The sequence below is a fragment of the Cydia pomonella genome, chromosome 7 (assembly GCF_033807575.1).
Source record: "Cydia pomonella isolate Wapato2018A chromosome 7, ilCydPomo1, whole genome shotgun sequence".
Lineage (NCBI taxonomy): Eukaryota > Metazoa > Arthropoda > Insecta > Lepidoptera > Tortricidae > Cydia > Cydia pomonella.
The window spans coordinates 21,095,797-21,122,266 of NC_084709.1; the positions used below are offsets into that span (position 1 = coordinate 21,095,797).

At 36.7% G+C, this 26,470-nt stretch overlaps 1 protein-coding gene across 1 annotated transcript; it reads right to left on the bottom strand.

The window, feature by feature from the left end:
• LOC133520134 (glutathione S-transferase 1-like) lies at positions 1–26,470 on the bottom strand. The gene is made up of 6 exons (XM_061854474.1): positions 26,392–26,470; positions 23,358–23,495; positions 9,977–10,035; positions 5,811–5,952; positions 1,222–1,415; positions 1–205 (listed from the first exon to the last, which is right to left on the bottom strand). The coding sequence occupies exons 2-6, from the start codon at positions 23,493–23,495 to the stop codon at positions 91–93; spliced, it is 648 nt and encodes a 215-aa protein (XP_061710458.1). The 5' UTR covers positions 26,392–26,470; the 3' UTR covers positions 1–90.

Consider the following 26,470-nt stretch of genomic DNA (forward strand, 5'->3'; position numbering starts at 1 on the left):
TTAAATTTATGATATTATTTATTTGAGATAAAATAGAAAAATACAATTGTCATATTACGTAAAAATCACAAAACTTCATCGGATTATAGACTAACCAAGTTTAGATTTAATAAAATTGCTTAAATCCTCAAGACCTTTTGCGTTGCCTTTTTGAACGTATGGTAGTTTTTCTAGATCCTTTAACCAGGCCTGCGTTTTGGGGTATCTGTAAAGTACAACATTAATAAATTAGGAAAAAAACTCAACGCAATGAATCGATTCATATAAAAAAAACTTAAAAAACACCCCTTATTGTGCGTTGGGGGTTTATTTTTTAAGTCTTACTGTTAATTTATAGGAATATTACAACAGACAGTATTGCTGGCAGACTGTGAGCATTATTTATAGAAATTAATTGAAAACAACCTTTTTTCCCAACACTTGAATTTTGAATGGTATATTGGGTAGTCGGCCGTCAATGTATGCGGGAAAATACAAAACTAACGGATAAATACAGCATGAAAAAAATTATGGGCTCTGGACGGAAAGTGCCTTAAAATCTTAAGTTAATTTTACTTAAAGGAAACATTTTTTTATTTTAAATAAGAAACAAAACTGCATTTTTTTTAATTCGCTTGTCTCGCCCAGGAATCAAACTGACTAAAAATTACAAAAAATAATCACTCGCTATTTTATTCCGCTAGTCGATACAGTTAATCTTATGATTTATCCAAGAAACATTAATTCTTACACTCGTCTTTCGTACAAAATATCCATAAAATCGAATATTTTTAGACAAGCGAATTGTAAAAAACCTTTGAATGCCGTTTTGTTTCTTTAAAAAAAGAATATAATGTTTCCTTGTTTCCTTTAAGTAAAATGAGCTAACTAAAGGTTTTAAGGTACTTTTCCTCCAGGGCCCATTAATTTGTTCCATCCTGTATATGTTCTGGATAGGCCAATTGGACGACACTGACAGGCCAATTCGAACGTATACTGATATCAGAATGACATCTAACTGATGTTCAGTTATCTTGCATTTCGCTTGTACTTGTATTAGCGAGGGCGAGACGCACGATAAATAAATAACATGATCATGAAATATCATTCTAACGTCACTGTCAGTCGGCTCAATTCGAACAATGCTTTATATTGCCCATCTGTCAGTGTAAAAAGTGACGTTTTTGGGTAAAGAAATAGTAAAATGCTGGTGTATTTTTGTTCGAAAAAAACACAATTTACTTTTGAGCGTTGAGCTCCAGAAATATAAGAAGGCTTGTGACAGTAGGATAAGCTGCTATGTCAGCGATGGTGATATTATCACCAGCCAGGTACTTGGTCCGCGACAGGAACTCCTCAACGAAGCCGTACGCCTCCTCGATGGCGTCGAGGTTCTTTTGCGGGATCTCAGTCATTCCTTCCATAAATATGGGGTACTGCGAAAGAATTAACATTGATTTTGTTTCCCATGCTAGATAACTTTCGATCTTTTTATTTATTTATTAAACTAGTGCCCAGAAAAGGAGCGTACGTAGTGGACAGAGTGAACATACGTTGACAAAAAAATGTTAAGGTTTTTTTTTCTTACTTACACGTCTTTTCTAAATTTGATTATAAATTAAAACTACAACCGTTTAACAAATCATATAATATTCTTCTTTGGCTTCGATACCCAAACACTTTGTTAAATGATCAACAATTTGCACAGTATTTTTTTTTTTACATTAGGTATAGTCACGTTTGAAGACATCAACATGTCGAAGTAGCAATAATATGTATACATAGTGCCAAAAATATGTATACATGGCTTTATGGCCCATATATTAGGGTAGTGTATACATATTTTTGGCACTTTGTCCATGTCAATATTTTCAGACGTGACCTACATATTGGTGCTACTTTACCGCTCTAGTGCGGTAAATAGCACTATTCGTGCCTATTTCGAAAATTTAAAGTTGTACACGCGCGAATAGATACAAACTCGTAGATTTTTGTACATTGACCCAAGGGCGGATCCACCGTTGTGGGCACGATGGGCATGCCCACAACCCTAATAGGGTGCCCTAATGATTCCTCGAGTAAAATTATGCCGATTTTTGTTTCGCAGATGCTATGGCAGAGGAATCTTTGTAAAAATTTCATTACACAGAGTAGTTAGTTGGTTGGCATAACATTGATACACGGATTTACTTTTCGTAAATTGATAGTTTGATAACTGTCACGCTTACCCAAGTCGAAAACAGATCATCGGTTAGAAATTCTCGCCACCACACACAGTCCTAATTATTTGTAAAAAATTAAGAAAGATTATTTACTAACAAGGGCAATTACTTTTAGCTTATGAAGTCTTAGAAATCTTCAACATTCACAAATATTAGTACAATATTTAAAAATATTGCCAGCTTTTAATTTACAGCTGTAGCAGTTTTTTTAGCGTAGTTAGCGTAGCGTATGTATAAAAAGTGCTCCATAGACTGCAATAAATTGTTTTCGATATATTGCCGATCCGAATATTGTAAGTACCTACCGCAATTGCTAAATTACTAATTTAACTGTCAGTTAATTAAATTGTCACTTTATTCGAAAATAACTTTAGTGTAGTCAGCAAGTTGAAAAATTTTGATACTGCTCCTAAAAATACATGTGGTGTGGTAGCTGATTAGATTCGGAATAAGTAATGTCTAGAAAAATGTATTCGAAGCGTATATTTATCATTAGCACATAAACAATTGCAAAAGTTAAAAATAAATAGATTTTTAACCGAATCTCATAAACTATAATACATTTAAGAAATGAAAATAAAATATTCCTAAAGAAGTGGAAATTTCCAATAAAAAAATCCCAAGTACTATAACTCTATGCATTGTAGTTTCATTTACCGCTGAAAATAGCCCTAAGTTAGGGAATAATTAATTTAATAAAACATCTCGTTCTTACGTCATTATCGTAAATGTAAACAAAAAAATGTTCAAATAATTGGCGTAAAAATATTTCGGTTATCGGTGCTCTTCTTATATACATACTAAGCAATATCACGCTATATAAAAAAAAACAATACTTTGGTTATAATATTGTTTTATATTTAACAATTTTACCCTGATTTTTAATTTTTTGTCATTTTTCACTACTATTCTGAAATTTTACACAAAATATTAATTTTATTAAATTTTTTGTGACGTGATCTTGGTGTATAAATAAGATGTGCTCCACGAAGCGAAATATTTTTACGCCAATTATTATAACATTTTTTAAACTTTACAATGAAGACGAAAGTTCGAAAAAAAAGTGTTAATTAATAATTGTCTATCTTGTTGAAAAATCTACCTTTAAAATAATATTTAATGTTACGTACTTACTCGCTTTTTCACGCCGCGCGCGCACCCCAAAAATGAGGCGCGAAGGGCTAATTTTAACGTTAAATTAAAACTATAACGAATAGAGTTTAGAGTACCTAGAGTTGGATTTTTTATTGTAAAATTTTCTCTTCTTTATAGTATTTTTCAAACGGGAAGGGTACGCTGATAGATATCATCTCCATACAATTTAGATCCTAAAAGCTTCACATCTCGCAAAATTGTATTGAGATGACATACAATTTTGCGAGAATGAGAATCTATCCGCATACCCTTCCTGTTTGAAAAATACTATAGAAATCTTTTGTTTTCATTTGTTAAATGTTAATAGTTTATGAGATATTGACAAAAAACAAAATACCATATTTTTTATAACTTTTGCTATTTTTTGTGCTAATAAACAATTCGAATTCGAATACCTTTTTTCTAGACATTGTTTCAATTCCAATAAGGTATTTTTCAAGTATTTTGATTTCTATTTTTAACCATTTTGAACTTGTGTCGACTAGACTACTCAAATAAATATTTAATAAATGTATAAAATATTTGAAAAAAGTTACTCTACTAATACGAGTAGTTCATTAAACGAAAAGATTACTCTGCCAAACGAAATTCATACAATAATTGATCTGCCAGTGTTCTGCTAATTAACACAAAAGCGAATTGAACGGTATGTGAACCAAGACTAGCAAATGTCGACTAAAAGTTAGATCTACGAATAAATCCCTCTATGAAACGTTGACTTGCGAAACGTTGTCTGAGAATCGGGTATCTGCGAAAAATTGCTAAGATAGCCCCCTAATAGCCTTGTGACGTCACAATTTCAGTCTATTGAAATCGGTAGAGAGTCATGATTATTCATGAACGAGTTCGGACTCCGACTCGCACTTGGCCGATTTTCGGGTGGCTGTGCTGTGACCACAACCTTTTTTGAGGGCTGGATCCGCGCCTGCATTGACCCGACTGTTGACCGGTTGATGATGCCGGTTGTCAATCTCACTGTGCGAGCAATATAATAATGCGTGTGCAATAGAGATGTCAACATGGTCAATGTACGAAAATCTATATGGAAAGCGCCTCTTCTTTAATACTACGAGTCCCTACAGTGTCTAATATTCGAAACATTTACATATATAATATAACTCTCAAGGTAACTCTCAAGGTAGGTGTTTCATCATTAAAATTAATGACTAATGATATTATTATTATCTTAGTCAAAAGATTTCCAACGGATGAACGAATTGATAATTGGATACGCTATCAGAATAACATTAGACATGACACATATTTGTTGTGTAATGGGATATTGAAAGGCGGGCAAACGGAGCATTCTGGAACTGAACCACCGTAGTTAAGTATGTTTCATAATTCAATAAGAAGAAAAACCTATTCAAATCACGTATAAACATACGGAAGAGATTTACGAAGACATACATATGGTCTATCGCATTATATGCATGTGAGACATGGACGCTAAATAAGAGACATAAAAAATATTTACAAGCATATGAGATGTGGTGTTGGCGAAGGATGGAAGGAATAAATTGGATAGAAAGAGTAACCAATGAAGCCGTCCTAAAAAGAATGAAGGAAAAGAGAAGCTTAATGAGCATTATTAAAATAGAAGAGGAAAAGTTATCGGCCACCTACTACGACACGACCACTTCATCAGGAACATTATAGAAGGGAAAATAAATGGAAGGAGAGGGAGGTGAAGACCAAGATAAAGTTATATGAGCCAAGTAAATGAGCATGTAGGGGCTGTGTCGTACAGTCAGCATCAAATGTAGCGGATGAAACAACGCGCCAAAAGTATCTGATATTCAGGATAACTTTTCCAAATATAGATTAATTTCTTAAATTCGCGTTCAAAAGTATATCTTTTACAGTCTTAGTTGTTCTATATTAAATACATCACTTTTTGTTAAGCTGTTACAGAATCTACTTATGAAGCGTTATATATATATTTTTTTTTTTATTACAACATTAAAATATAAAATATGTGTACCACAAAACAAAATATTCGCCAAACTGCGAGACAGTTTGTTGGCGATGAGCTCGCTCGTTATACTTATAAAAAGGTACATAATTTTGCACTGTCCTACCGTCCCGGCATGGCCAATTTTTATGTAGGTATTACAATTATGAAGTAGGTATAACGTAGGATTGGTGACTCAACACTGGTGGCGCGGGCGCGGGACAGGAGCACAGCGGTGCGTAAAAAACTACCTTAACGCTAATTACTACGTTTGTTTATAAACTAACAACTCGTTATATTTTTACAACATTTGATCAGCTACTTTTGATGCTGACTATACCAGGACACTAAAGGGCTGGACTAGATTTCAACTAAATTAGTTCAACCACACAGCCATTTTATAATAGCGAATGTGGGAGTACCATTAAGCGTGAAGAGGTAGACTGACAAACAAGGACACTTTCGCCATATTAGCAGGGAAGAAGTAGGAATATAAATACCGTTGTATTTCGCATTCTCGGGAACAAAATGGTGCTGTTGAAGAAAAGTTTTTGGTTGACGTGAGCCCTTTGCTTGGTTTCTTTCGGGTAGAAAGATTCTTGCTTGCCGTATACATCTGCGAGGTACATCAAAGCGGCATGGCTGAAACAAGTAGTTTAAAATGAGACTATTCAGCTGACAGGTTTGCACCAGAGATGTGCGAGGTGCGAGAACCAATAGAATCACTGCACGCTGAGCGAGAGGAAAACAAATGGACTGATTCTATTGGTTCTTAACAAACACATCCCTCGCTACGCATCCTGCGGTGGCAGCATGGTTCCATTTTTATCGCTTGTCACTATGCCCGTCCCTTTTGCACTTACATACTTGTTAGAACGTGACAGGCATGGTGACAAATGATAAAGAGCCGACCATCTTAGCCCTACCGGTTTTAAACTGTACCCTTGCAAATATAATATAGTATCCGTGTGATTTTTTAACCGACTTCAAGATTTCAAAAGGAGGAGGTCCTCAATTCGATTGTATGTTTTTTAAAGATTTTTTTATGTACTTAACTCCATAACTCCGCCATTTCTGAACCGATTTTGTAAATTATGTTTTTGATTGAATTTTTATATCATCAGGCGGGCCGTATGCTTGTTTGCCACCGTCGTGGTATAGAACTTGTGCTTAAAAATACCTGCTATCTATGTTTTTCTAATAATTATCTGGTGTTTTATTTCATGCATGGTGTGAGATAGCTTCGTTTAAATACATTCGAATATCCTATTGCGGGTACCCTACCAGGTAACCTACCAGTCAACCACAGGGCAAATCTGAAATGTGTCAAGGCGGGTGCAGTGACAAAAAAAAAAAACATTTTATCTCCTTTTCTACACAACCAGGCGTAGGTCGCTGCCTTTTTAATTTCATTGTATGAAATCCAAAATCAACAATAATATTTCTTTCATTCCCTAACCCTCATTGAAGTCAGTTTTTTTTTTCTTAAAATTTACTATAGCATTTGTTTTATTATAACGTGTTAAAATGAAATATAAAAGCTACAATTTTGCGTAAGGCCACGGACTGAACTCAAGCGGCGAGCGGTGCGACGAGCGGCAAATCAAGGCTATTCATACATTGCGCTAGGGCTTGTATGAACGACTTTGATTTACCGCTCACCGCGCCGCTCGCCACTCGAGTCCAGTCCGCGGCCTTACTCTTAAAAGTGTAAACGATTGCACAGTCGTGACGAAGTAATAGACAATTGTCACGCCAAGGTTACTCTCCCTAGTATTACATGACGTCGACTCGCAACACATCTTTAAAAACCTCAACTTGATTTGTCATGGCTTGCAATGCATCTCGTAGGTACGAGTACAGTTGAGGAATTTGATTTCTTTTTTGTACCATTTTGACCTGCCACGTTTGACCTGCGGTTCCGGTTATGTATGATATGTACGAGTATATTTCTGCCTAATCACATATACGAGCTCTAATAACTACTTATTGGGAAACTCGTTCAATTGTTTACCGAACTGAATTCTCGCGGAACAATGTCTAATTATGTTTTATACCGGGTGTGGCCTGTAACCCGAGCAATAATTTAATTGTAGGCAATTGTAGGAAAATTTTGTATTCCTTAGACTTCCTATTTCTCATACAAATTAAATATTACCTTCAATGTACGCTGTCATCAGTGTAATTGACGTTGATTATCACGCTTGAAACAACAAAATTCGCAATACATTGCGTCTTAGAATATATAAAAATCAAAATAAAAGTTTTTTTTTTCACAAATAGTATGGTACATTTTAGACTTGTGTTAGTTTCGCCAAACTTACGTTTAACGGCGAAATGAGGCACTCATTTTCAACGTTAGTACCTTAATCTAAATTATATGATTAACTTATAATACTAAGGTTAATACATATTTATATCATATTAACACAGTATAAGTTGTTGTAGTATATTTACCTATCCTATTTATTTATTCAGTCATGCGTTGTACCTATTGGCAACTTCTTAATTTTTGATTTAAAGATTAGCCTACAGTTTAATTTTTTGCCCCTGAAGGCGAAAGCCTCCGTTCTAACTCAGGCATTTTGCTTTTGTATGTCCGGATGTTCATCTTTACGGGTCGCAATTCTTAACCGATTCTCATGAAATTTTGTGACGAGATTCTATGATAAAATAGATTTTTTTTTTCGATCCATTATTGGAAAATAGTGTAATGTAAATGTAAAAGTGCGGATATTGGCATGAAGGACTTCAGTGCTAATAGCATCTATGGCGCTTAAGACCATACTGTGATAACGACTCAACGAACTAATTACATACTTTTACATTTTCTAAGTTAAAAGTGAGGTCTACAGCCGGCCTAGCCAAGGTGATAATCGCTATCGCTTCGAAAACGAAACGCTTTGTGTCTCTCTATCACTCTTCCATATTAGTTCGACTGTGACAGTTGCGTTTCGTTCGCCACGGAGCGTGAACGATATGCACGTTGGCTACGCGGGCAGATCACAGAGCCACTAGTAAATTAGTGTTTGTATTGCTACCATATTTATATTTCTATATTTATCATGACTTGGCAATTAGTTTGAAGGTCGATGTTAGTTGTTTGTTGTACAGTATTCTCATGCTATAAATTCCAAGGTCTAACTGGTTTTCCAATGACAATTAGGAGGCCTATTCAGATTTACATTGTGACATTAAAATGATAATTGATGTCACAGTCCTTTCGAACGTACACTGATATCAAAATAATATCTATATCTAAATTATTTTATCAAATTAATTTAGTCTTATTTTTATATTCATAATACATTTCCATCCTTCCATTTCCTGTAAAAAAAAATCTAAATTAGGTCATGCAGATATCATTTAGATATCATATTGATGTCACAATGTTTGAATTACCCTCTGTGTCAAGTTTTTTTAGTAGAGTTACTTAATTTTGCGTGCGATACCTTTTAAGGGAGATAAAAACATACAAGAAAAAAAAAGCGCTAAAAGAAAGTCAACTACCCGACGAAAACGACTATTCTATAAATGATGTACACATCACACTACATTGCCATACTTATACTGCCTTTGGATCACAATGGTCTTTATGGAAATTGTACTAATTTGCCGGAAAAAACGGTGCCAACGGAAACTTCTAAGAGCTCCGGCAACCCCAACAAATCCAGAGGAACCAGCAGCATCGGATAACATCTTCGAGAGACGCTCTCAAAACATTGGAGGCTCGTTGGTCAGTTATCGATACATTGCATTGGGAAATGGAAAGCGAGGACTCCCAAAGCGATTCGGCGTATGAAGATATGTTCAACAAGCTGGAAATAGCAATTTTCAGCGGAAAGCAAAACATAGTGGCACAGATATTGATGATATTGATATTATTTGAAAAAATCATTGCTCTAGGTTAAAAATCCAGGAAGGAAACAGTCAAGAGCGTTTGTATGGATAAATCGCAACTAGGAATTCCTCTTAAGGGGCCATTTAGAGAAAAACTTTCAGCTGTTATACTAAAACGTAAGTCTGGCATCCATGTGCTCCTGGGCTACATACATTTGTTTTACGCAGTGTGTGGCGGTTGGCGTTAGGCTGCCTTTACACTGAAGAGCAGATGAGAAGTACGGGAGAAGCGGGAGAAGAAGTCCGCTCCGCTGGATTACAATCAATGACGTGGATTATTTCTGCATCTCCGCTTAAGTGGATAGTCAGCCTCGGCGTTCAGTGGTCCTCGGGTTACTGTGTGGTGATGAGCAAGGCTCGGAACAGGTTTTAAAATACCGGTTTATTTCGGTTTTCCTCCGAAATTTTATAAGAACGCGTACTTTTGAAGAACTGTATTGTAACATAAAAAAACCGGTTTATTTGACTAGCGACGCAACGGCCGGTCGGCCTGGTGGTGTACCACGTAAACATTGACGCCGATATAGGCATAAACCGGTTTACATTGTTCTAACCGGTTAATTTGACAAGAACTGGTCTCATGGACACCGGTTTAAAATAACGGTTTTTCGAGTGAAACCGAAATTAAAAGGTTTTGCGCCAAGTACATGATAACGGTTTGGAAATTTAACCGGTGTCCGAGCCTTGGTGGCATATGGCAAGACACTGTCGTATCAACATCAAATCAGGATAAGATTTGTAAAGTCGGAAGGTGATTCCTGCATACCTGTCGTGTATGACCAAACTGCCGTCTTCCAGAGTAGGTACGGTGTGTAATAGATTTTTCTGAAAAACAAAAACATAAATATAACTTTAGCATCATAGTGATTTCAAAAAAATTACTTAATTTTTATTTAATAGAGAGTAGGGGGTTATTTTATAATTTAATTTATTTACAAATATCAAGTATAAGTATAGTCAGTGTATAGAACGTGTCATTCACGAAGACGCGTGCCTTGAATCGTATTGTCATGTTATTAAAGGTTAGATTTGACAAATCTGCGCGTCATCGTGGATGACACGGACTATAGGTGCAGTACAACAACGCGTACAGGGTGGTGTTCGGGCTGCCGCGGCACTGTAGCGCCTCGGGTATGTTCACGGAGGGACGGATCGATGGCTTCCACGCGATCATCAGGAAGAGGTGTAGTTCGCTGTTGAGGCGGTGGCGCGCCAGCTCGAATACCATCCTGTGCACGTTGGCCGACCGGTGGGACTCACCGTGGCTGAAGCACTGGGTGCAGCTACATGCCCCTGTATGTAGGAATTTGTAGTAATATCTTGTCATACTAACCCTAGATTTAAGTATTTGTATGTTACTAACACAATATGGACATTGTTCGAAATAAATTCTTATTGATTGATTGATAGTAGTGTAAGTATAATAGTAACATTTTGTACAATATTCGAATAATGGCTCTATGTGGAGCTCTAAGTCCGTGGTGGAAAAACTAAAAACTATGATCACACCACAGTTGACAACTATAATATTGGCTTTCTGATTATTACAATAAGGTAGAAAATCAAACGTATAGAAACCATCTTGTCAACATAATCTAGTTTTGTGTAGGAACGTTATAAGGATTATATAGCCTCATCTGTTATTTATTTGTGATAAGAAATAAATGATAGATAATATTTGCATTGACACATTGCAAATAGGTTGCCTAGTGCAATTGCGTACGGACAGAAAAAAGAAATAAATAAAATCTAACTGCAACCTTATCCTTACCTTATGAGCCCTTAATCCTTGGAGCGTTCTCCGATTTCACGAAATAACGCTCGATAGATGGCGTTGGCGCTCGGTACGCGAGCGCCGGCAACGCGACGCGCGTTTCAATGCAGACTAGAATAATCTTGATAGTTTTCAATATAATTTCAAGCAACATTAATTTTAGTGTTATATGATATCATATGGGCACTCTTACTTTATTTTATATGCACAGTAGTTTTTTTTATGTACACTACTACTAAGTGTACAGACTACAGAGTGTACTATAACCCTTGCTCTTTATTCTGTCTCTTTCACACCAATGGAAAATGAAGAAGTTAGTAAATGACTGCAGGTATAAATAAAGTATATTAGTGCGATAGAGAGACAGATAGTGTTTCGTTGTCGTATCGTAAACGATTGGCATGTTGGCCACACACTTGCTTGGTGCCTAGCCAAAATACCAATCGTTTGCGTATATTAGTGCGATAGAGAGACAGTAGTGTTTCGTTGTCGTATCGTAAACGATTGGCATGTTGGCTACGCACCCATGATACCTAGCCAAGAAGCCAATCGATTGCGCATATTAGTGCGATAGAGAGACAGATAGTGTTTCCTTGTCGTATCGTAAACGTTTGGCATGTTGGCTACGCACCCATGCTGCCCAGCCAAGATGCCAATCGTTTGTGCATATTAGTACGAGAGAGAGACAGATAGTGTTTCGTTGTCGTATCGATTGGCATGGTGGCTACGCACCCATGCTGCCTAGTCAAGATGCCAATCGTTTGCGCACATTAGTGCTATAGAGTTTCAGTGTTATTTGAAATCACGTTAGGGTTTGTATTATTATTTATGACCCGAATGAAGTCCATCCAGGTTCTTATGATGGAGTCAGGAGTTGGTCACCAGAACTCCTAATCTACTCATTATAATTCCATCGTGCTTGGGCTCAAAAGATTTGCCCTGACGAACACCATCGATCTAGATGAGGTCCAGGGTCTCATGACGGAGTCAGGAGTTGGTCACCAGAACTCCCCAGAACTCCTAATCTACTCATCATAACTCCATCGAGTTTGGGCTCAATAGATTTACCCTGATGAGCACCATCAATCTAGATGAAGTCCAGGGTCTCATGATGGAGTCAGGAGTAGGTCACTAGAACTCCTAATCTACTCATTATAATTCCATCGTGTTTGGGCTCAAAAGATTTGCCCTGACGAGTACCATCGATCTAGATGAAGTCCAGGGTCTCATGATGGAGTCAGGAGTTGGTCATCATAATTCGTAATCTACTCATCATAACTCCATCGTGTTTGGGCTCAATAGATTTGCCCTCACGAGCACCATCAATCTAGATGATGTTCAGGGTCTCATGATGGAGTCAGGAGTTGGTCACTAGAACTCCTAATCTACTCATTATAATTCCATCGTGTTTGGGCTCAAAAGATTTGCCCTGACGAGTACCATCGATCTAGATGAAGTCCAGGGTCTCATGATGGAGTCAGGAGTTGGTCACCAGAACTCGTAATCTATTTATCATAACTCCATCGTGTTTGGGCTCAATAGATTTACCCCGATAAGCACCATCAAATTACCATTATGATGAATAGATTAGGAGTTCTGGTGACCAACTCCTGAGTCTATCATGAGACCCTCGACTTAATCTAGATCGATGGTACTCGTCAGGGCAAATCTTTTGAGCCCAAACACGATGGAGTTATGATGAATAGACTAGGAGTTCTGGTGACCAACTCCTGAGTCCATCATGAGACCCTGGACCTGATCTAGATTGATGGTGCTCGTCAGGGCAACTCTATTGAGCCCAAACATGATGGAGTTATGATGAGTAGATTAGGAGTTCTGGTGACCAACTCCTGACTCCATCATGAGACCCTGGACCTCATCTAGGTCGATGGTGCTCGTCATGGCAAATCTCATGAGCCCAAACACGTTGGAATTATAATTAGTAGATTAGGAGTTCTAGTGACCAACTCCTGACTCCATCATGAGACCCTGGACTTTATCTAGATTGATGATGCTCGTCAGGGCAAATCTATTGAGCCCAAACACGATGAGGTTATGATGAGTAGTTTAGGAGTTCTGGTGACCAACTCCTGACTCCATCATGAGACCCTGGACCTCATCTAGATCGATGGTGTTCATCAGGGCAAATCTATTGAGCCCAAACACGATGGAGTTATGATCAGTAGATTAGGAGTTCTGGTGACCAACTCCTGACTCCATCATGAGACCCTGGACCTCATCTAGGTCGATGGTGTTCGTCAGGGCAAATCTATTGAGCCCAAACACGATGGAGTTATGATGAGTAGATTAGGAGTTCTGGTGACCAACTCCTGACTCCATCATGAGACCCTGGGCTTCATCTAGATCTATGGTGCTCGTCAGGGCAAATCTTTTGAGCCAAAACACGATGGAATTATCATGAGTAGATTAGGAGTTCTAGTGACCAAGTCCTGACTCCATCATGAGACCCTGGACTTCATCTAGATCTATGGTACTCGTCAGGGCAAATCTTTTGAGCCCAAACACGATGGAATTATGATGAGTAGATTAGGAGTTCTAGTGACCTACTCCTGACTCCATCATGAGACCCTGGGCCTCATCTAGATCTATGGTGCTCGTCAGGGCAAATCCCATGAGCCCAAACACGTTGGAATTATAATGAGTAGATTAGGAGTTCTAGTGACCAACTCCTGACTCCATCATGAGACCCTGGACTTTATCTAGATTGATGATGCTCGTCAGGGCAAATCTATTGAGCCCAAACACGATGAGGTTATGATGAGTAATTTAGGAGTTCTGGTGACCAACTCCTGACTCCATCATGAGACCCTGGACCTCATCTAGATTGATGGTGCTCGTCAGGGCAAATCTATTGAGCCCAAACACGATGGCGTTATGATAAGTAGATTAAGAGTCCTGGTGACCAACTCCTGACTCCATCATGAGACCCTGGACCTCATCTAGATCGATGGTGTTCGTCAGGGCAAATCTTTTGAGCCCAAACACGATGGGATTATAATGAGTAGATTAGGAGTTCTGGTGACCAACTCCTGACTCCATCATGAGAACTTGGACTTCATCCGGGTCAAAAATAATAATGCAAATGCAAACCCTAACGTAATTTCAAGTAAAAATGCGTTCTTCAGAAAATACCCTACTCATAGTGTTGTGTTCCTGCCGGTGAGTAAGGTTGCCAGAGCTCAACGAGGGGTGGGAGGGGGTTAGAGTCGGCAACGCGCATGTAACTCCTCTGGAGTTGCAGGCGTACATAGGCTACGGATACTGCTTACCATCAGGCGGGCCGTAAGCTTGTTTGCCACCGACGTAGTATAAAAAAAAGGACCACTGAAAATCCATCAATAAGCGAGAGTGTTAAGCATAGTGTAAAAAATGAACTTTTATTAAGATTTTCTAATCGCAGTATATAGCACTTCTCGGAACTCCGTAGCTGATTACGATCGCAACGAATGCCTGACAATCGAGCACAGGTCCGTCCTCTAAGCGCGCTCCGCGCGGACTGAGAGCGGGGCGTCGCTGCTGCGTGATTTATACGTGTTTTAAAAAAATATAAATTTACGGCAATGTAGGTCCCATAGTTATGATTTTTTTTTTATAGGTTAACATAAAGTTACAGTTTGCTATAATATTATTTTTAAAGCAAAATATGCGTACAATTTGCGGAAAAAAAATATAATAAAACCCTGTTTTCGCCAAAAAAATGAAGAAAACTCGGAAGGTATTTTATCAGTTTTTTCAAATGAATCTTCGATTGTTAATCATTCCAGCCCCTCGTACGAGATATGTTAAATCAAATTGTAGTCATTCATGTACCAAATGATTCTTGTTTACAGCAAAATTGAGAACCGAAACGCCACATCTCACTGCAAAATTTGGAAAAGACTCCCAAAAAAACTCATTAAAAAAGAGGTTTAAAAGAGAAAATGAAAATTTGAACTGTTGGAGCCGCTAGTTTAGGAAACGATTATTTAAGTACGTTACCAGTTTTTGAATAAATACTAATAGTTACGTCGTAATCTTGAATGAAAAAGGAAGCATTTTACAAAATACGCTCGTCTGTAGGAATAAGGACTCTTATTCAAAAGTTGGTCCAGCCATGGTTCCCTGAGGGGAAATGCGGGAAGGGGCCGGTGAGATGGCAACATAGCTTGACGTACATAGTAGGTGTTAATAATTTAGAAATATTGATACGCAATTGCAACTAGTTTAAAAGGTATCCTTTCTAAGAATCGGATGAGTAGTCAAACAAAGATCTGCTTTGTTAAAATAAACAACAAAACGGAGACCAACAATTAGAAAGGTCTAATTTATGATCTGCCTTCCCAATATTTATTTAAAGGCAATAAAATGCTAGCAAATGTCACGTTACTGTACACAAGATCAAACTAATCTAGCATCTCGGCACATGACCTTACGGTTCATAACGCAATACGTATCGATATCTACCGTGGTTCTTTCAAATGATTTCAGGCAAACAACATGTGCACGACACTCTGCGTCTGCTACGGGCGTTGGTGCATGGCGCTTAAAATTCCTTTCGAGAGCGAGAGGAGCGAGGCAGTACCAGCTTCCTGATGGCGCCATGCGTTGAAAGGAGATGGCGCGAACGCGTCCTGTGCGAGCGATACAGTGCGAGTCACAGTAAGAAGGAGCGAGACGGCACACTTGCAAGGAGACGTCGAAAAACCCCCGGAGGGGTGTCGAGTGGAAATGACTCTTGTTACATTATACCTAAGGTTAAGATAATATGTAGATAATAAAGTTGTAGTTGTTTAAGTTGGTCAAGTGAGTTAATGATGGGACACTCTGATCTTAGACCCGGCAAGGAGAAGTGTTTCCGACTGAGTTTAAATTATCTCGACAATATTAGTAATAGTAGTAAAATACTTTATTGTACACAAATAATATATTATTGGCAGTACTTGTAAAAGTGGTTCCCGTTCTTGGCGACATAATCCAGTTAAGTACCTAGGGTGTTGTTCATGAAGCTAATAAGTTCCTTTTCATGAGGTTTTCACAAATAACCGCCCAAGTTGCATTTTATCAAATGACAGCATATTTAACCCTTGCAAGTTCAATACTTGCTTGATAATCTGAATTCATTGTTGCGGCGATTCTAGAGAATTAGTAGCAGATTAATCAGTGAATTATCTTAGTTAAGATGCTCTAGTGAGCTCACTTATTTTGTATGATCTATTTTGAGCTTATAACATCCTATGTATGATGAGACAATCAATGTTAAATAAATGCCTTAATGAGTTCGATTCTCATTATTATTATATATTATGATTATTGCTCGACACAAAGGTTCAAATCTCTACAGATATTTTGATGGTGAATTGCCGATGGAAATTCCTGATATTGTATCATTCATCTCATGTAGATTGAATTTAACATGTACATGTTAACTAGTTACTCACCTAAACTGTGTATACTGTCTTGGAAATTTCGGTTGATAAAGTTACGAGTTATTGTATCGTTACCGTATTAAAGTGCATAAGCACAGATGTAATTATATGTACCAATTTAGATGATTAAGGGTCAAATCTTGGTTTTCCTGGGTTTTTACTTGATTTGACGAGCCGACGACAAATGTAATTCTCCCAGATAGGTATGGGCGTTAATTTATATTGTATAAAGACTTCATCAAATACTGATTATGTTTCAAACAATGAAAGGCATAGTTTGTATTGCATATATGTATTCCCGTAGTATAAAATTTACGAGTTCGCATTCATATCCAAATAATTGGCTTAACGTAATTGATGCCTTATAGTTTATTTTCATAGGAACGCAACATACCTAATAAAATTGCGATAATAAATATCAATTATATAAATCGCCATGCGCCTTTCTCTATCGACACCCCCAAAGTAGTTCAGACCTCTTCTATACAACAGTGATTACATCCAATTACTGACCTTTAATATCCAAAATTTAAAGTATGGTATATCTAATCAACCCCAATACCATCTCACGTGGTGCTGCGTGACCAGGATTCTAGATTTTGTGTCAAGAAATAAAATAGACACAACTAGAACAGAACTTTCCATTTTAAAAATCAAACACAACGTAGGAAACTTAAATTTTATTTTATATTGAATATGACGATCACTATGTTCATATACCTATCAAGGGTCTGAAGGTCTGAGAGGGGCGTTATAGGGATAGTAAACTTTAGTTAAACCCATTAATTAGTATGAGTTTTGTTATGAAGTTTATAATCAAATATTCCAAGACAATATACCTATTTTTATCTCATTGAATTTTATTTTGTGTGTATTTTGTGTACAGTGACGTGGGTATTTTGTGCTAGATTGAAATTTAAATAGTCAATTGTAATTTAAAATATTAGCTCTCTAATTTAGATTAGAACCTACAATTCGCTTGAAAATTTAAGGGTTGCTAATAGGCGAGAAATAGGTACCCAAGCAACGTAAATGCACTGAGAAAAAGGAGGCGAGTCATTCATAACAACAACTTTAGTCTAAAGATTGGAGAGGGGTAATCTACAATAAGCTTTTTCCTTAATTCAAACTAAGTAGCTTGACCTAGTGTATGATTGAGCGTATTTTACAGTCCCAGCAGATAATTAATTTTATTATATAGCGTTTGATTACATCGTTCCTTGAACTGTCTTTTCGTAGCAAGATGTCCGGACAATAATATGAATAGAGGATCTTCCCGGAACGTTCAATATTAGGTATTATATGAATGCAATAACGGTGTTGTATAAATGTCGACCTTAGGACGTAATAAAATAGAGTTACTGATAGCTGGCTGTTATGGGTTAAACAGGCGTGGTATATTATAATTATTGACTAGAGAGTGAAATAAATAGATCGTGATTCGATGTTGCCAATAAGTAAATCAGATTATTGACCAGATTCGTAATTTTGTGGTTAAGAAGACCGAGTCGGTTATTGTGGTGTTATGTAGATAAATTTTGTAGAGATGAGCTAAAGTCAATGTTATTATTTTATTAGAGGTTGACAAAGTTAAATCAAAATCGCTCATAAGGAACCGAGTAGTATTCGTTCGTGAATGTAGATAATTTTGAGGAATTCAATTCATAATTTATTCCAAAAGGCATGTACCTAGATAAATATGGACGTAGTAGATTGTAGTATGTACGTATGTCCCATAGACCTAGATAAATATGGACGGATATTTTATGAGCCGAGTAAAAGTCATTTTATTATTTAATACACTAGTTGATAGTACATTTTATTAGCTTTGGTTAACGCTGTAATAGGGTACCTTACAAAGCAGGTGTAACCGTAAATAACCACGTCTTATAAATCACTAACGATAAAGTTGAAACAAATATTCCACAGCCGCTCGAATTCTATAGAAACTTAGCTTTGAAGGATAAAAGTTGCAATTTGAGTTAAAATTATCAGTTACGAGTTTACGATATTAATTTAATTAGTAAAGAGAGGTGGACCACCCTTGTGGTGATATTATACATAAGTCACTTAACGTGTATAACAAGAGGATCAATGATTAATATCAGGCACGTAAGCAGTTCAGTTAGTTACCTAGAACTTAGTCTAACACATAGAATTTTACACAAGTTAGCGGAAGGTTTATTCGCATAGCAATAAATAGACGGACCATTAAATATTATAGATACTTACATACGCATCATTTATTACATTTATCTTCTTTTAATGAGAGTTACCATATGATTAATTATTTGTCGTGCTTGTATTTCACACAAAATGCGTTTATATAAATATATATACTAAAGATAATAACTATCACAAACTTATCATTTATTATTGCCCGTTTTAAAAGTTATTCCCTAGATAACAATGAAAGCCCATTCTTCGTACATATTCCATTTTTGTAGTTGCAATTGTTTTAGAGCGGCTCACGAGAGGCAAATAAGCTGTCATTAGTGCGGTTGAACAGACAATAATAAGAAATATATATATATAATTGATAATATGTGCCTGGCTTTAATAAGCGACTAGATTTGATCCTAGGTAGAAAAGCTCTGATGTGCATTGATAGTTATGATGCGATTAGAGGCAATACACGACGACGCTTCGGCCTGACTGTGAACGGCCTCTAATACGCCTCTTGGGCTCAATTTTAATTCACAAATATCTAATGTATATTATTTGCAATCATTGAGGGCTTTCAGCTATTAAATTGTGGGGTTTAAGCCGTTACTACTGTAACCGCAGGCATAGGGACTCGATTAATTGTCAGTACACATCAAGGTTATACGGCCTGCGTAGAATAACCTGATCCACCTGAATTGAAGCGCTGAGGGTTGGCGATGGCCACAAAAAAAAAAAAAAAGTAATAATAATGGTACCATTTAACATCAAACACAATCACAATCCAACATTATATAGTGCACCTGTGCACTCCGCTGACCCTCCATACAAATGCTACGTAGCTGTTGAATATAAACTGGACACAGGCTCTTCGTGGGTGGTGCAAACGGGATCAATTCTAGAAGTTTTGGCGTTGCAGATGACAAAGACCCGGTCTAGTCAATCAAATCTATTGTCATTTACGCTTAGGAGTACCTGTACCTGCGCCCCTCCTCTATTGGACGCAATAGAGCTAGGGAATTAAACAACTCTCGTAATAGACGAATGATATTTATAGCAGGTCATGTCCAGCTCCATGAGGAAATGACTCTGAAACGTGTGGTCAGGCCATTGTCTGTTCAAACTATTATTTCTTTAGCAAAAGTTCAATTGTCTTACTAAATTTTATAGACAAAGTTAAGACAACAGTATATACATCTCTACTATAACACAATTTAAAGACCCTGAAGAAAAACATAATTACAAAAGGGTTATGTTTTCATGAGTATAGACTTACTAAATAAAGTAAAAATATTTCACGAAATAGAGGAACAATATTTCACCATACTACAAGATATTTATATATCGTATCAGTTGCAGTTTTGTCAAAATTGGGATAACATAGACATGAAATAAGTTTGTTTTACATGCAGTTTTATGAAGCGAGATCTCTTGACAAAATATAGGCGTTGTTAAATTGTCAGTAAATATAAACTTGATCGGTAAATAGTTAATATCAGAAACGACCTACGAATGATAGTTAAAGTAAAATTAACAAACTAGAGGTATTACGTGTGAAACTTGTATGAAGGAATCTCTGGCCAGAGTATTGCGTGAATTTGTAAGGTGAAGGATGAATATATCTTATAATATCTTAAAATCTTCACAGGTGACGGGTGAAATAATAAGATTGTATGGTGATGAATGAGTCAAGAGATCTTGTTGTTATAAACTGTAACTTACGGGCTCAGTAATTATTTTTAAATTAATTTATAATTATATAAACGTATAATGTTGAATATACAACGTTAATTAAATTCCTTTTCCACATAGGAACGACGTTCGAAGATTTCGTATTGAGAGGTATATTTTTAATTCGTTAAAGTTATGTAACGGCTTTAGTTAAAGTATACGCTAATTTGTTATCTCTTAAGATATCTAGCGCATAGAGGAGAGTCATTCATAGCCATAGTCAGGTAGTCCACTTAAGAGATGGGCGCCGGCGCTAGGTAGTTATTGTTCGGGTTTATGACCCACTTAGAGTAGTAGGACCGCAGTAAAAGGGGTGCTTAACGCTATTGTATAGGGAAAATAGTTTGAGGTTCTTGTGTTAGGCAGTGTTAGTTACAATAGGTTTATGATAGGGTTACGGGAGTAGGTCAAGTAGCTAGTTGATCGTATTATTTTTGTTGTAGACGACCAAAAGGAGGGTTATACGTTTTGATCGACTACAAGAGAGGGGGGTGAGATGGCAACATAGCTTGACGTACATAGTAGGTGTTAATAATTTAGAAATATTGATACGCAATTGCAACTAGTTTAAAAGGTATCCTTTCTAAGAATCGGATGAGTAGTCAAACAAAGATCTGCTTTGTTAAAATAAACAACAAAACGGAGACCAACAATTAGAAAGGTCTAATTTATGATCTGCCTTCCCAATATTTATTTAAAGGCAATAAAATGCTAGCAAATGTCACGTTACTGTACACAAGATCAAACTAATCTAGCATCTCGGCACATGACCTTACGGTTCATAACGCAATACGTATCGATATCTACCGTGGTTCTTTCAAATGATTTCAGGCAAACAACATGTGCACGACACTCTGCGTCTGCTACGGGCGTTGGTGCATGGCGCTTAAAATTCCTTTCGAGAGCGAGAGGAGCGAGGCAGTACCAGCTTCCTGATGGCGCCATGCGTTGAAAGGAGATGGCGCGAACGCGTCCTGTGCGAGCGATACAGTGCGAGTCACAGTAAGAAGGAGCGAGACGGCACACTTGCAAGGAGACGTCGAAAAACCCCCGGAGGGGTGTCGAGTGGAAATGACTCTTGTTACATTATACCTAAGGTTAAGATAATATGTAGATAATAAAGTTGTAGTTGTTTAAGTTGGTCAAGTGAGTTAATGATGGGACACTCTGATCTTAGACCCGGCAAGGAGAAGTGTTTCCGACTGAGTTTAAATTATCTCGACAATATTAGTAATAGTAGTAAAATACTTTATTGTACACAAATAATATATTATTGGCAGTACTTGTAAAAGTGGTTCCCGTTCTTGGCGACATAATCCAGTTAAGTACCTAGGGTGTTGTTCATGAAGCTAATAAGTTCCTTTTCATGAGGTTTACACAAATAACCGCCCAAGTTGCATTTTATCAAATGACAGCATATTTAACCCTTGCAAGTTCAATACTTGCTTGATAATCTGAATTCATTGTTGCGGCGATTCTAGAGAATTAGTAGCAGATTAATCAGTGAATTATCTTAGTTAAGATGCTCTAGTGAGCTCACTTATTTTGTATGATCTATTTTGAGCTTATAACATCTTATGTATGATGAGACAATTAATGTTAAATAAATGCCTAAATGAGTTCGATTCTCAATATTATTATATATTATGATTATTGCTCGACACAAAGGTTCAAATCTCTACAGATATTTTGATGGTGAATTGCCGATGGAAATTCCTGATATTGTATCATTCATCTCATGTAGATTGAATTTAACATGTACATGTTAACTAGTTACTCACCTAAACTGTGTATACTGTCTTGGAAATTTCGGTTGATAAAGTTACGAGTTATTGTATCGTTACCGTATTAAAGTGCATAAGCACAGATGTAATTATATGTACCAATTTAGATGATTAAGGGTCAAATCTTGGTTTTTCTGGGTTTTTACTTGATTTGACGAGCCGACGACAAATGTAATTCTCCCAGATAGGTATGGGCGTTAATTTATATTGTATAAAGACTTCATCAAATACTGATTATGTTTCAAACAATGAAAGGCATAGTTTGTATTGCATATATGTATTCCCGTAGTATAAAATTTACGAGTTCGCATTCATATCCAAATAATTGGCTTAACGTAACTGATGCCTTATAGTTTATTTTCATAGGAACGCAACATACCTAATAAAATTGCGATAATAAATATCAATTATATAAATCGCCATGCGCCTTTCTCTATCGACACCCCCAAAGTAGTTCAGACCTCTTCTATACAACAGTGATTACATCCAATTACTGACCTTTAATATCCAAAATTTAAAGTATGGTATATCTAATCAACCCCAATACCATCTCACCTGGGATGGTTATGTGGGACTCCCATATAGGCTGATGAGACCCATGGTTTACCCACTAAAACCCCTCTGTAGTCGCCTCCGTGCTATAGGGCCAGGTCCCAGGAACGCCGAAGTACTCTTCCGCAACCTCGCCAGAGCCATGGTTCCCTAGATTAACCGATTTTTATCTAAAATCTAGGCAACCATGGACTGAACCATCTTTTTGTTAACCTATTACAGTTTGTTTTATATAAAATAAGCTTTCATTTCATATAATATACGATTAAATAACAAAAACAAAAAATAATAATCTGTCCGTACACAATTTCACTAGGCAACCTAATTGCAATGCGTCAATGTGAATATTATCTCTCATTTATTTCTCATCACAAATAAATAACAGCTGAGGGTATATATTCCTTATAACGTATCTCAGTTAGACCACATCTGATTACTGTTAATTTACAAATAATTGTTACTTTGCCGCCAAGAAGGCGCCACACTATCAGCAAATAGCGAACGATCGTTGTTATAACTTTTCAATTTCAACCTTGTAGGATATTAAATTGAGGTGAATTTCGTTTGTTTGAGAAAGCTATGAAACAAAAGAATTCTAATTACATTTAAACGGATTGTATATTGCAACACACATTAGGCCTTACTAAGGTAACATATTATTGATTAAGGCTGTGATAGCCCAACATTGCTTTTTGACTGATATAATGACGACCTTACCTTCAAAAATTCGGGTGTTAAATGTTCTCCCGCCATAAGATTGACGTCGATCAGCTCAACGGGAACGTTGAAGAGCTCACAGGCAATCATGCATGCCCTCGCCGGGGGGCTCCCGTCCAATTTGTACAGCTTGGCCATCTAAAACAAAGCACTTTTAGATTACATACCCCAGGGTTTTGGGTGCTGGAATGATTTCATGTGTTTATAAATTTGTTTATTTATTTATTTATTATTCGGAGAACGAACAGCTATCAATTGCATAATAGTTATATATATAAATAACAAAGAGCCAATTATAGGTTCCCACCGGTAGCAACAGGTTAACAAATAATTGATGCTTAGCACTAGATTTTTGTTTACAAGGTGCTACCACAAATATTTTTAAATATGAATACTTATTACATTATATACTGAACAAAAAAAAAACAAAACTTATTAGTAAATTAATACGTACAATACAATACAATTGTACAATAGTTACCAAACTATGAATTTTTGGTACCTAGTAAGCTCCAATTAAATGTGCTTAGAAATGTTAAATGCTTTAAAACATTGCTACACCCGAAACCCCGGGTTATACATATTAGTAGATGATGTTGTTTTAACAGTTTTGAATGATTCGAGGTTAGTTTCACTAGACTTAAATCGACCGGGATATAATGAGGGTAGACCGAGCGCGGTATACACAACTTTGACACCCACCCGCTATCTCCAGTTACCCGTGAACGTGAACAAGATGCATGTAACTGCGTCGAAATATCGGGAGCTCAATAAAAACAATATAAAAGGTAATTACGGTTTATATTCCGGTCGATTTAAGTCTAGATGCTGTTTTATTTTTAACTTTTGTATACCTAAAATTCAACTTACTAGACTACGAGATCTGAGGCAACATCCGTTATGGAATATGGATAATGGAATGGTCATACAAAGATTAGAACAAATTGAGAACTGTCATCAATTTTTTTTCTATTCGTCAACTTTTCCAGCTCACCGAATGGTGCTTTGCGAGAACTAATTCAATAAAAATCATTTGAATACTATATACGGTGTTTTTATGGTTCCGTACCTCGAAAGGAAAAACGGAACCCTTATAGGATCACCTTGTTGTCCGTCCGTCCATCCGTCTGTCTGTCTGTCAAGACCCTTTTTCTCAGGAGCGCGTGGAGTTATCAAGCTGGAATTTATATCAAATGTCTATGTCCCTTGGAGCTTGGAAAAAATCAAACTTCTAAGCGAACGCAATCAAAAGATACAGCCGTTTATGCCGCAAATTTTGGACACTCGCAAGGAAATAAAAACCTACAGGGTACTTCCCGTGAACTCAGAGTCTAGAAAGCAACGTCTTATAGCACAGATAAAGGAAAGATTGCGAAAACCGTAAATTTTTAGTCATCATATAATAAAAATATTTTTCACGTCAGCAGCTCGAACAAGGGTAATTTGCTGCTTAAAAACAGTGAGCAAAATCGCATTTTGCTCACCGAGTGAGACAAAATAACATTCAAGTGACATTTAGATTCAAATGTCATTTCAACGTGCGGGGCCTAATACAAGTTCGAAATATTTGGATTCTATTGTCTTTATCCCTTTCACATCATTAGCAAAAAGAAAGAGACAAAAAAGTGCATACGTAATACAACGGTATATTGACGGTTTATAATAGACCCCCGAAATAAGTCAGACCGCATCGTTCCAAAACACCCTACGAGTCTTCATTCGTAATGATTAATTAATGAAATAAAAGTTTAAAATTTAATAAAAGCACCATATTTTACGTATTTTATTATACAATCAAAACAATGAACTTATACAAATTTACGCAATTGTTACGCAGTAAATAATTCTACTTAACTACTTTTAACGATCTCTACTATAGTTGACAAATAGTAGTATCCGCAATTCGGACCGGATCTTACAAAGTTTTTTTTTTACACAATAAAAGTTGTCGATTGAACTGTCAATTGATGTTCGGTAATTCATTATTTTCGTATTATTTTATTGAAATTTCTTTCGTTTTGTTTTATTGCGGTAATTAAAGTTAATTGTTAGAATACCTTCAGAAAACATGAGTGAAATAGTGATCCGTCCGTCTGGATTACATTTTTTCAGGTTGTGTTTTTTGATGGCTGACTGACGTGAAAAATTTTGTGTACTACACGAGATCAAAGTTATTTACATCTCGTGCGCTTTTGAGTCCCTTATTACGCTCAAGATTCTAAATTTATTATAGAATCTTTCGCTTGCATGGGACTCAAAACAAGCACTCGAAGAAATATCAAACTTTGCTCTCTTGTTGTACAAATAACTATTTAATAATTGATATGACTCAATTGTCGTGATGGGTGAACTTTTACTTATGTATATGTTTGTACGGAACCCTCGGTGCGAGAGTCCGACTAGCACTTGGCGGGTTTTTTTTATGCCGTTAACTTCGGGGTATCGCTAATTACATTTAAGGAAACTGAATGGCGTAATTTTTTTGCGTAAAAAGTTTTTAGTAGCGTTGATGTAACACGGACATTATATTTAATGAACTTAATCCACCAAATAATTGAAAACTATGACATGCAATGACATTTCGAATATCGATCGTCCGAGATAGTATTTGCGTTTAGTAGCGAATGTATAAACTACTTATAAACTTATGTATGTATAAACTCATACTAAATAGGCTTCGGAGACTGCTTACCATCAGACGGGCCGTATGATTGTTTGCCACCGACGAAGTATAAAAAAACACTAATCAATACGTAAGCAGGCCCTAAAGCAAGTGTACACGCTCGTAGGGGCCTCATCAGATAAAGTAAATAAAAAATGGAGGTAATTAGAATACAGGTTTCTTTGAGAAAGTTACTTACTTAATTTAAGCTCGGGAATGCACCCTTGAAATGAACGCATTTTAAAACACCGTGTATTGTCCCACGAAGCATACCTTTACAATATATATATCTCAAAAATTTAAGATCCCGATTAACGCCCTTCTAAGTGTTTAAGCCGGTTAAAGTAAATATTTACATATTGAGATACTCACGTTTGTTCGCTACCAGCGTCCGTCCCCAACTAACAATCTGTGTTCATTGTTATTTATAGACCGTTTGATAAGTTGTTTC